The sequence below is a fragment of the Triticum dicoccoides genome, chromosome 3B (assembly GCF_002162155.2).
Source record: "Triticum dicoccoides isolate Atlit2015 ecotype Zavitan chromosome 3B, WEW_v2.0, whole genome shotgun sequence".
Lineage (NCBI taxonomy): Eukaryota > Viridiplantae > Streptophyta > Magnoliopsida > Poales > Poaceae > Triticum > Triticum dicoccoides.
Window position 1 is genome coordinate 804,221,254 of NC_041385.1, and position 12,553 is coordinate 804,233,806.

The 12,553-nt window shown below is 43.6% G+C and overlaps 1 protein-coding gene across 1 annotated transcript; it reads left to right on the forward strand.

Annotated features, from left to right (window-relative positions):
* The first annotated feature begins 5,453 nt into the window (after nt 1-5,453).
* LOC119280100 lies at nt 5,454-11,250 on the forward strand. The gene is made up of 9 exons (XM_037561076.1): nt 5,454-5,490; nt 5,573-5,657; nt 6,077-6,161; nt 6,975-7,315; nt 7,597-7,675; nt 8,378-8,467; nt 9,156-9,227; nt 9,384-9,457; nt 9,764-11,250. The coding sequence occupies exons 1-9, from the start codon at nt 5,454-5,456 to the stop codon at nt 9,864-9,866; spliced, it is 966 nt and encodes a 321-aa protein (XP_037416973.1). The 3' UTR covers nt 9,867-11,250.
* Nucleotides 11,251-12,553: the final 1,303 nt, after the last annotated feature.

A 12,553-nucleotide genomic window follows, 5' to 3' on the forward strand; every position in this document is an offset into this window, starting at 1 on the left:
AGTCAAACTTCACTCAGAATAAAGAGATCCAAAGATGATAAAGACAAAGCAACCATATTCAAAGAAATTCCAAGTACAGATAAACCCAGCAAAGTTCTGAACCACATGCAGAAGTACTTAGGCATTAGGCCTGGAGTTTAACAATTACAAAATCACTCGACATTCCGAGGCAAATAAAGGTGAGGCTTAAAGTTTGTTCACTCGGTTGGAGGAGGACTTGCTGGCTCGACGAAGCTGTCAAGGTCGATGCCGTCTATGATACGAGTGGCAGCATCGATGAAGGTCTCCATGAAGGACATGAATTGGAGCTTATTGGTGTTGGCAACCTTGAGAGCCGCCAGCTTCTCTTCTTTGACCTCCTTGCAATGGACTCGGACCAGAGACAAAGCCACATCAGCGCCACAATGAGCAGACGACTTCTTCCACTATTGCACTCGACCAGGGATGTCGTTGAGTCGAGTCATCAAAGACTCGAGATCATTCTGGAACATTGTCCGAGGCCAGAGCTCTGTGTCGATCCGCCTCACTACCAATTTCAGGCGAGCAAGATAATCCACAGCACTGGCAATACGAGACTGCAGCCGCACACGTTCATTGCAACTTCATATTTGACAGGGGAGTTTATGAGGTCTAGAACAGTCTTGATCCGCCCAGTCTCTACTTTGAAGTCTCGACAGAATTCTGCACATCCGGAAAAATGGTGAGTCAGCGATTACATGATGAGTGGACAGTTGCAAGTCAGTCGGACAAGGGAAAATACCTTCAAGTTTCAGGAACAACTTCTCGACGAGTCTTCCAAGATAAGCCTCCAGTTCACCCTTCTATTGAGTAAGGTCTCCAACCTTGTCAGACATGACCTCCTTGTCCTTCTTCATCTGTTCAACCTCTTTGTTGGCTTCACCAACGGTAGTCTTCAACTGGGCATTCTCTTCTTCTAACTTGCCAACTGAAGCCAGCTTCTTCTCGGCAAACAGTTTTATCTCGCGTCGTCTTCTGCACTGTGGCGAGGTCCTCATCTTTCTTCTCTAGAGCCTGCTTCATTTTGTCTAAAGAAATAACATTCTTCAAACGAGCTTGGAGTTGACGGTTTTCACTATGCACATCTGTTCGAGCGGAGTCACTCGGTTCAAAAGACTAAAAGGAAAAAATTGTAAGGCGGACAGTCGACAAGTTATTACCTCCCATAGCAGTTGCTTCTTCCCGAGCCTTTTGAAGATTCTTCCTAGCCAGCTCCGGATCGATATTGAGACTGATCTGTTTCTTCTCCAACTCGGCAAATCAGGCTCCAAGGTCACAAGATTTCTGCGGTCAGTAAGTAAGGAATGTGAGTCGACGGAAACAAAGGCCAATCGCAGAAAAAACCATTCTAAGACTACTGCCAAATCAAACATTCAACAGCAGTCTCGGGGACTACACCTAGTGGGTGCACTTGGCGTGCCCACACTGGACCAATTTCCCACTCGGCATGATCTGCCCAGCGCGAGTAAAAAAAGAGGAGAGTCTCAGACCCCTGCCGACATCCCGCAGTCGACAGCGGTCTCGGGGACTACACCCAGTGGGTGCACTTGGCGTGCCCCCACTGGTTTGGATCACACTCGACACGATCTGTCCTGACCGAGTGAAAGAGTTGTAAAAAGACACATGATACAGACCCCCACTGAATCAAACATTCGATTGCGGTCTCGGGGACTACACCCAGTGGGTGCACTTGGTGTGCCCCCACTGGTTTGGATCGCACTTGCCACGATCTGTCCTGACCGAGTGAAAGAGCTGTAAAAAGACATATGATATAGACCCCCACCGAATCAAACATTCGATGGCAGTCTCGGGGACTACACCCAATGGGTGCATGCTGCGTGCCCCACTAATTCAAAGATACACTCAACTCGACCTGGTCGACTCAAGAGGAAGACCTATTCAACAAAAATTAAAGCACCCAGTGGGTGAAGGGATACAAGGGGCATCCCCATGATAGATGCACATAAAAGGTTCCAGAACACTCAGCCAGGGACATCTTACGGATAATGAAGCAGCAGAGCAAAAATTAAACTGAAAGATCAATCGAAAATCAACTAACCGTGACATTGATTTGCAGAGCAGAGCCGGCATTAACAGCAACCATGCTAGCCGCGTGCACCACCTTCATACGTTCCATCATAAAGCCTGCCTGTACTATGGCTTCCTTAGCAAGGCCCACCGGGTCATCTGGGGTATGATGGGCAGTGAGGAGTGGCGATGATAGAGTAGTCGGAGCAGTCACAGGATCTAAGGCATGGAGTTGCACGGACGAAGCAGGGATTTGAGCAGTTGACAACAAAGGACAATCAGTCGACAGGGGATCAGCAAAAGAAAGAGAAGCCCGAATTGGATCTCTTGATTGCTGGATCACTGCTTCTGGCGCTGACGTCGTCCGAAGCACCTTGCTGGCAGGCACTCTCCTACTTGAAGTCCTGCTCTTTCTTCCCATGTTCTTCTGAGGCACTTCTTCATCGTCGTCTGGAAGTTCAATGACACCTGGGGGCACTGCACAAGACTCGACCATGAGAATTCAGTCGACCGATGGATCAACCAATTAAACAAACAAAATAATGTAAAATTGTACCTGCTTTGGAGGTGGCCGCGTCTTTAGTTTCTTCGTCACCTTGAGCCTTGTCAATATCCATGGAGGTACCAGAAGTTGCAGCACTAAAAGATTCAGAACCCACTCGGTCAAACAGTGGAATGAGTCGACGGCAACATACAAAAAGACAAAATACTCACGCAGAGGCGACAGGAACGCCCATCTTAATCTTGGGCAGATCCTTCGAGGCTTCGAGACAGTGACCTTGGGCTGCTTGGTGGCCTTTTCAGACGGTTCTGGAGTCGAAGTCCGGGTGCATTTTGTGCACTTGGGTGCAAAGGAGCTGCCTTGCCGCGCCCACTTGCAGGGTCATGGGATTGTTTGGATCGGCGTTCTGTATGGGGTGGAGAGTAGACTTTGTCATCATCCTTCGGTTCATCACTGTCCTCCTCTTCGTCATCGTCGTCAGGAGATTGCCAGTCGGTGCTCTTGTCAGCACTCTCCACTCCCTCCTGGACTTGCTCTCTGTTCGGCATCGAGTACATTTCAGTATAAATCTGCAAGGCAAGAAATTGAGCAAACATCAATCAGATTCAAGGGCAGTTGCGGATCAGAATGAAAAACACACGGTAACAAAGGTTAGACCTTGTCTGGCTCTTTCTCAGCGTCGAATGGTGCGACTCTTCTGGACCCCCGGGGGTTATCTTTGTTTTTGGTAATGCTCCGCAGCCATAGTGCCACCGTCTGCTCGGCGACCTCCTCTGGGTGGATCCGAGCGGTCTCACTGGCGCCCGAGTACATCCACATCGGATGATCGCGGGCTAGGAGAGGCTGGATACGTCGACTGAGAAATGCTTCCAACAAGTCCATGCCAGTCACACCTTCATGAACCAATTGAACTACATGATCGACTAACAAGTCCACCTCTACTTTTTCCTCTGGAGTCACGACCAATGTAGAGGGTTGGCTGACTCGATCCAAGGTGAAGGAAGGAAGGCCGGTCGAGTGACCAGGGGTCGGAACATCCTGGCAGTAGAACCGGGTCGACTGCCAGCCCCTGACCGAATCCGGAAGGGTCATAGGGGGAAAAGTACTCCCAATGCTCATCTGAATCCTTAAAGGCCCGCACATTTGGATCACGTGCATTCTCTTATCAGTCGGATTTGCCTTCTTCACCGATTGGGAACGGCAAGTGAAGATGTGTTTGAACAAACCCCAATGAGGCCGACAGCCCAAGAAGTTTTCACACAAAGAGACAAATGCAGCAAGATATGTGATGGTGTTGGGAGAGAAATGGTGAAGTTGGGCACCGAAAAAGTTCAAGAAACCGCGGAAAAAAGGATGCGGAGGCAGAGTGAAACCGCGGTCGACATGAGTTGCGAGAAGGGCGCACTCACCCTCCCGCGGTTGTGGCTCGATCTCATTCCCCGACAACCTCCACGACCCATCAGCGATTAAGCTCGTGGCGGCCAGATCCTCCAGATCCTCTCCCAATAGTGGACCGAATCCAATCCCCCTGGATCCAACCAGGAGGCAATCCGGACCGCGAAGATGACCGCTGACTCGTCTTCTTGCCTTTCATCGTCGCCATCGACTTCTTGGCCCGCTCCAAGGCCATCGTCTTGTCTTTAACCATCGCCACAAACTGCGCACGGACGGGGCGGCGGCGTCGAGATTGGAGAAAGTCGCCGTGGAGAAGCAGAGGAGGAAGTAGAGGAATAGGACGCACTATGCAAACACGCCGGCCTCGATGCCTTTCATGGGCCCGCTTCCGAGTGGCTGACCCGTGGGCCTGAGCGATCCTGTCAAATCGCGCAACAGTTATGCGCCCGATACGTGGCGAAAAAAGTGGCGTGAGGATCGAGGCGCCCCTGTATATCCGTTCCATTCACTGCGGCACCCTCCGTCCCGCGCGCTTCCCCAAAGTTTTGAATCCCGTGAGATCCGGAATCGAGAGTAACCAATCGCGCCGAAGATTTCGTACCATATCAACACTCGAAGACTGCCAGTACAAGTTCACTCAACGACCTCTGAATCTATCAAGGCGACTGAAATATTGTTGAAGTTTTAGCATGATTCCCTAACTCAGTAAGAATGTCTGCGAAGCTCAAAAACCAGGACAAGATCACCTTCAACTATGTTTTCACTCGAACCTCAATCCATTCGGGGGCTAATGATGATACCATGAACCTAGGGTAGGGTCATAGGCCTGACCTATACGCCCTACCCAAGGTCACTACCCTAGAACCAAAGACATTCAAAGGGTAATAAGAGATACCAACTGAGGTAGCCATGGAGTGCAATCCACTCGACCAGTCACCTCACTCGAATACCCCAATTCATTCGACCAAGATGGAATCACTCGACCACAGAAGAAACCACTCGGAGTATAGAAGACCTAGAGTCACTCAGGATGGCAACGGTCACGCGTTCACTCCGCAGTCTTAAAGATCATTAATAACTCTTTATTGCTGGCGTTACCAGTAACACCCTATCTTAATGTACATTGAAGCCTGTAACGGGGGACGGCTGGGGTCCTGGCTCACTTTATATAAGCCACCCCCTCCTCTGGCACAAGGGTTCGCACCCCCTGTAACACACACTCCATATTCCAGTCGACCGCCTCAGTGCACCAAGACGTAGGGCTTTTACCTCCTCCGAGACGGGCCTGAACTCGTAAACTCGTGTGTACAACCTCGCCATAGCTAGGGCCTTGCCTCCTCATACGTAACCCCTAGTCCTACTGTCAGACTTAGTACCTCGACATCCGCTTCTCTGTTATCTCACGAGCGTCGGGGCAAAATTGATGCAAAAACAGGTGAGGAAGGTATCCCTCCCGTTGCATCAATTCAGAGAGGCAGCAACGGGCAGTCTTGTGCATGCGGCATGGGCAATGGAGCAGCTGCAAGGCAACCCAGTTGCTCCCATAGGTTTGCTCCTAAGTTTCCCAGGGAAACTCATCCTCCTCTTCCTTATATGCTCTTATGCTAATTGGTTATGGAATTTTTCTAGCAATACCAGACGAATTATTGCATATATGCAATAGTGAACACACAAGCAAGAAAAAAGAGAGGTCCACTTCTAACTGTTGGGCGAGGTATAAGTACAACAAAGCTACACTGATTTCTTGAATTCAGTTTTTCCCAGGAACCTCAAATGAAGGGATCCATCCATGAACAATATTCTTTATAGTAGTTCCAGTGCAAATGATTGATAAAAGTACTCATTTTTTCTCTCGATACAGTAAGAATTAATTTGGAAAGCTACTGTATTAATTAAGCCGAATACGCACCTGCTCGAAGGTCATGTAAGGTAATTCTGTATTTACCTAAACACTTTCTATATGACGTAAGCACTTTTGTGTGATTCCATTTGGGTCCTCCAATAGCAACCCTGAAGTAAAATTAGAACTCTGAATGGCCTAATAAAGGTATGGTTTTGTAACTAGCATACTCTGTTTCATTGTTCTTCCATGGACCCTTTTAAGAAATTCACACATTCTTTTGATGGTTGCAGGTTTAATACCATTATAGTGTGCACTTGTTTAAGTGATATCATGATATTTGTGATTACTACATGTACTATTTTGCATTCTGCGCATGTATTACTTTGTTTAATCCAAAAATGTAGATGGTATTACTAATAACCTATCCGTTCTTCATGTCCTATGAATTTTTTTCTCAATCCGGTCCAAACTATTATTAGTCATTCATATCATGTTTGTGAATTTTGTCTACACAAAAAATACTCCGTGTAGATCTCTCTTGATGCTTATTGTTTGTGAATTTTGTCTACACAAAAAATACTCCGTGTAGATCTCTCTCGATGCTTATATGTCTCGATGCTTATTTGGCAACCTGGGTGATTAATGTTCTTCCATTCTGTGACCTTGAGCTGGCTTCCTGGTTTGCGAGAATATAAGGTGTTATATTAATTAGGCATGATACATTTGACACCTCGATCAGGTTGCCTGGTTCATCATGCATTTAAATGAAGGATAAATAGAGATTAAGATCCCTAATTTTCTTGCCGTGCGTGCCTGAAGCAAGACTAATATTGATTAACTAATCGTCCACTATGACATACGCTATGCATTTTTTTGGAAGTTGTCACTAAAGCAAAATACAACATTTTTTGTGCAGATTCATGAGTCTCCTACTGTGGAAACATAAAGTAAAGAAGATCAAAGAATAATTACATTGTCATCTGACAAGGCTAACTGAACATATAAAGAATGAGCTAGTGCGCCCAACTAGCGGCACCAGCCACGTCTCCTTTTATTCGTCCCCTCGCTCGCTTCCTCCTCCCGAGCCCACAGATCCCTAGCCGCCTTCTCCCGCAGCACATCAGCTGCCTCCTCTCGCTCTCCACCCAGCCGCCTACTCCCTCTCGCCCAGCGCGGACGGCCTCCTAGCCGACGCAGCCGCCACCTCCTTCTCTTCCTCTTCCTCTCCCTCGGTGTAGCCCCTCCACCTCCCTCCTTCGTCGACGGTGCCTGGTTCAGATCGGGCTCAGGTCGTCTCCGCTGGGTGGACAACGGGAAGCGGTGCTTCTCCTCCACCCTCTGGCTGCCACCGTTGACGGCCAGTCTTCACGGTTGGGCTGGAGGAGCAGGGGCAGGGGAGGCCTGCGGTGGGGGAAGGAGCAGCAAGGCCAAAGCCAAGCCGGCGGCGGCCGCAGTGCTCCCGTCTCGGTGAGAAGGCCGGCCCTGGTTCGTGAACGAGCCCAACCGTTCTTCCCTCCAGTCCGTGCTCGGTTCGTCTTCCCGTCCCCTTTCACCTTCTGACTCTTGTGGTAGCGCCCAACTCCTCTGATGTGTGCTGAGGAACACCAGCTCATAATTTTTTCTTTCACACTGCCGTCTAAAGCGCCAGCTCGGTATCTGCAGGTATGGTAGCTTCTCCACCCCCTCTCTTCTTTGATAGTGATTTTTTTGTTGCTGTTGTTGCAGAAACAACCAAACATGCTTGAGATTTCAGTAAAAATGGATTTCGTTTTACTGTGTTTGCTCTAAAAAATTGTTCTGACCATTTCAGTGGGGATGCAGTGGAGGACCGGTTTTTCAGAGAGAGAGAGAGAGAGATGTATGCAAATCCAAGAAAAACAGGAGAACAGGTACATTTTTCTTGAGTCCTCATTGTAACTGTTGCATTTTCAGATCTTCCATCTCTTTCCATGTGTGTATAATTGACCAGACAACATGGTGACATATCCCCAACTGAATTAGCTCTTACCTTTCCTTAGAGAGGTTGCCAAGGAAAAACGTGGATCGAGTTTGTCGAGCAGGGAATGGAGTTGATTTGATATTATCTTTTGCGCGCTCGATTAATGGCACTTGCAAGCTGAAAAGAAAATGTCATAAAGTGCCTTCTAATTTTTGTCGTTATTTGTCCTAATATATTAACAGGTGTTTAGATGACCACATAGGAAAGAATCAATTGGTGAGAGGCTTAATAATATAGTTATAGCATGTCATATATTTATTTCCAGAATTGGGATATGGAGCCTTAGGCTAACGCACGTTGGCCACTCTGACCATTGCGACTCAAATGGACAGGTTCCATAAATAATTGACAGACCTCATATACTGGTGGTTAGTAAACCAATTACTTAGATTGACAGATAATTGAACATCTTCAACATCTATCTCTTGGTTGTGTGTATGTGTCTCTTATGCCTTATATCATTGATGAGAAAATATTTTGAATTCGCCCTTTGACGTCCCCTTTCAGTTTATCATAGCATCATTGTAGTTTAGTTTCAAATGAAATAAATTGGCATTTCGTTGTGACCATGTGTTTCTGTTCTGTTTTTTAGTTTGTCATGCGGCTGTTGATTACATATGGTGATACTGGTGCAAAGGGTGCCCTAAAAGATGATCATGTTCTTGCATCAGCGAAATGTCAGGTGTAGTGTTTTTTTCTTTCCCTTTTCCTCTATCTGATTAGCAAGTTCTCTCATCTATCAAAAGAAGAACAACAATAAAGCAAGTAAACTATTTTTTAATTACTAAAATGTCTTCTATCGAGGCATATTATGACTGAAGTACAATTTATGATTTACCTTAGTTTCGACTTTTTTTCAGGCTTTAGCAGAACTTCTACCTTCTTTAGCAAATGATGGTTACCGAGTTCTTATGTTCAGCCAGTGGACCACAATGTTTATATCATTGACTCATCCATATCGAATGTGTAGTTGGATGGCTACAATTTTACCCAATAAGCTTAAAAGACAGTGAGCAAGTATAGGTATGTTACCATAGAACACGTAGATTGATCCAATGTTGCCATCCATCAAAGTTTGTATTAGGCAGATAGTCTCTTTGAGCAGCTAATTACAACATTGTAAATTGTTGTTTGGTTCAGCATTCTTTTGAGTTTTCATGAGATACTCTGTTAGGAATAGCAGGTAATAGAGGTTGGAATTTGGAACTGATCTCCTTGCTAGCGCAATCGGCAAATATAATAAGTGGCTCCCATGCTTGTTCGTGAATCTTCTATGTACAATACGCACCTGTACCAATTTCCCCTGCTACATTTGAGATTTTTGTTTTATGCATGTGGCTCATGTTGGCACTTATTCGTGAATGAAACAGGTTTCCACGAAATACCCAACAAATGCACTCATCAATCGTCCTGCTCTCATTAGCTATATCATTTCGATGAAGGTATATTTCCTGCCTATTGATATTTCAGTCCACTTTTAACACACATTTTGCAATATTTGTTCTGTTCTGGGAGCTCAAGCGAAGGGTTAGTTATGTTTCAGTGCTTGTTTCTCCTTATGTTGTTGATCTGAAGTATTCCTTGCTATGTCGCTTCAGATTAAGAACCGTGCACAGCTAGATGCTGCTCTGTCGTTTCTTACTAATACAGTTTTAAGAAGCCTGTGGTGTAGGTATGTTTTTCACTTACTGTATGTGAAGCAATACAATTTGTCAGTAGATAAATATCAAAGTACCAAAGGAGTTAACTTATTCCCGGAAACACAGCTCAATGGAATATGCTCTGTAACTTTTATTTAGCATATCATACATACAAGTATACTGATATTATATTAGGACTTAATGACGGATAACATAACACTTATTTTTAACTGCATACATAGCATGGTCTTGTCATATCTTCTTATGTTGTATCTGTTATTCATGTACATACTCTATGTGATATTCACATGGTTGTGTCGCCATTGACTTCCTTGTAGGTGCTCAACAGGAGAAGCACTCAATAGGAGAAGCAGGAGCAGCCGAGCGTTCGCCTTCTCTCCCAGTCCCCTACTCACAGAGCTTCTCATTTTGTTTTTGTAGATTTGGTTTCTCTGTGTCTACAGGTTGTTTGATAAAAATCCAAAAAGGCTGATATGAGATAATTAATCTATGCAAGTCATGTGATTTTATTTTTCTATAATTTAGTTCCAGTCAAAGATAACAAGTTGAGTAGTCCCATTAATTTTTTGCAATTTAGGTATTGAAGGAGATCAGAATGCTTTTATTTGTATTTACATCATGGGCTTTATTATAGAACAACCACAATGGAGAAAATTATCTCATATCTTTTGGATGATTTGGTTTAATTGGCTATTACACATGTTCAAGTACAGAAATGAATAATTGCAGCTCCTTCCCGATTAGGTCGGGTTAAATGCTTCCCGAATACAAATGGTCTCAGGAAAAAGGCAAATATGCAATAATTTTGTGTTTTTTCAAAGTAAGTAGAGTGGGTTACTACTAAACCAGAGGACGGGTAGTCATTTCTTACTTCTGTAAATAGAAATCCAATTGTCTCTTATTATGTGTAGGCATAAAGTTGGATCTTGGGTGCTTTGCGAGGCCTTTCTATGTTGTTTTCCTATTTATTTTATTTATTGTGCTTCCCTTTTTTGGACTACAATGTACTGGGAGGTGAGGAAATGAGATTGAACTACGTGTTTTCTTTTCAGGTATATTTGAAGTTAACGAGTTTCCAATTCCTTGTTGTTGTTAATGATATGAAAGTGCAACCGTGGTTTTTGCTCCCAGCTGATGCATACTACTTTGCTTGCAGCTATCATCAGCCATTGTTGATGGTACTGTCCCTTTTTGAGAACCAAAGAAATACTGAGTTTTAGCTCAGATGTGTGTTAGGTGATGTTTCATGCCATTTTTGTTCATCGGTCTGGCATGATTTGGATTGGATCACCTGCGGAGGCAGGTTTCATCACCTCGGACAGAGGGAGTATATGATGTAATTGACCATTATCACTAAGAAGTGCTCCTCGACACAATGCTCTATATTATCATGTCTTTAGTGCATTTTATTGTTCCACCTGCGTATATAGCTACTTGAATCTTCTAATTGCAAACTCAAACATTTGCATTTTGTTCTTTGTTTCAGTTGGGCTTTTGCGTCAATTTTATCAGTTACATACATTACAAATGAGAAAAATATATTTTTATACAGATCCACACACTTCGCAAAAGAGTATACATCAACATCGTCTGCTACCAAAAAAAGCAAAGTAATCTCTTTTAGTTCTTGCTTCAAATTTGTCTCGCACGCCAAATGGCGCGACAGGTCATCTAGTATGAAGAAAGCATGCATGGATAGGGATCATCCCAGTAACCTCTGCAAAGAGAGGGTGCATTTAAGGAGATATCTTCCTATATTTATCTGCAGCATCGATGATATCATGGGCAGTTTTTATTCTTGTCTAACTGCATCTGTATTGTAACCTATGTTAAATTAATCTCTTCGGTTGAGTCATCCACACATGACATTTTTTATGGAGTAGGAAAAATTTATTCAACTAGAACTATTTAGATCATCCAGATGATCATTTATCGATTCTCTGTCATTTCCATTCAAGAGTATGCATAATTTTGTGTCAAATAACATGTTTGCTGAATGTGTTGTGTAGATGAAACAAACAAGAGGCACAAAATTATATTCTATTAGTTAGTTTATGCAAATTTAATTTTATGCTTCTTCATTCTATAAAATAGCTCACAAATTTCTACACTTTAATGGACAAATGGACGGGCGTGGCAATACGTGCCATGAGCGATCTAGTATGTTTAATTTCTGGCTCTGCCTCTGCGCACCCCCGGATTTGCTGCAGGTGTAACTAAACAAAGTCTTGAAACCTCAAGTCCAAATAGATTTACACTAAAATTTTATATTTATTTATAACTCATTTTGTATCATATCATAATCATAGTTAACATTTTTATCCACAACTTACTTAATGTAATTACAAGGCGATAATGGTCCCAAATATAATAATAGTCATTTTCTATGCTATACTCGCAGTGTCCATTGCTAAACCACATAATTACACACACAAGGGCTAGCTTTCGTGGATTAGTTTATTGTAGTCGCAATAACTTACTGCATATATCAATGTGTGTATACTTAAATATCTGATTAGATATTTCTAGAATATAGGGTCTCAGAAATATCAATTTAGTGGCTTCTAGTCTATGTACATGAATAAAATGTTATAAAGTGTATAAATTGTTTACGACGAGTTTGTCACCAAATTGTTTGGTTGGATTGCACCAAGATCCAAACAAAATTCAGAGGGGAAAAATCGAGCAGTATAGTATTTGTCTTTAAAAAAATAGAAATAGCCTTTTCATTATGGTCTGACATCAATTACTTAGATATGTACATATTGCTCGAAATGCAAAAAGGTCAACAAGAAGGTTTTATTACAATTACTTGAAATGCATTTGCATAATATCAATTTTTCGATTGGGTTGATTAGTGAGAGGTTTGTGAGGGATATTCTCACCTAGGTTTCATAGGTTTAACCCAAAAAGAATTTGCCCCTAGGTCTAGCATATTTTTCACCAAACTATAGGTTCTAACTTAGGCAATGACTTTGTTGCAATTTGTGTCAACAAGTTGTATTGATCGATACGACTTGAGATTGGTTATCCTACCTTTTTTGTTTCCGTGGAACTAGACATGTACTGGGTTGGTATTCTGTAATTAGTTTTCCGTCCAAAGAATT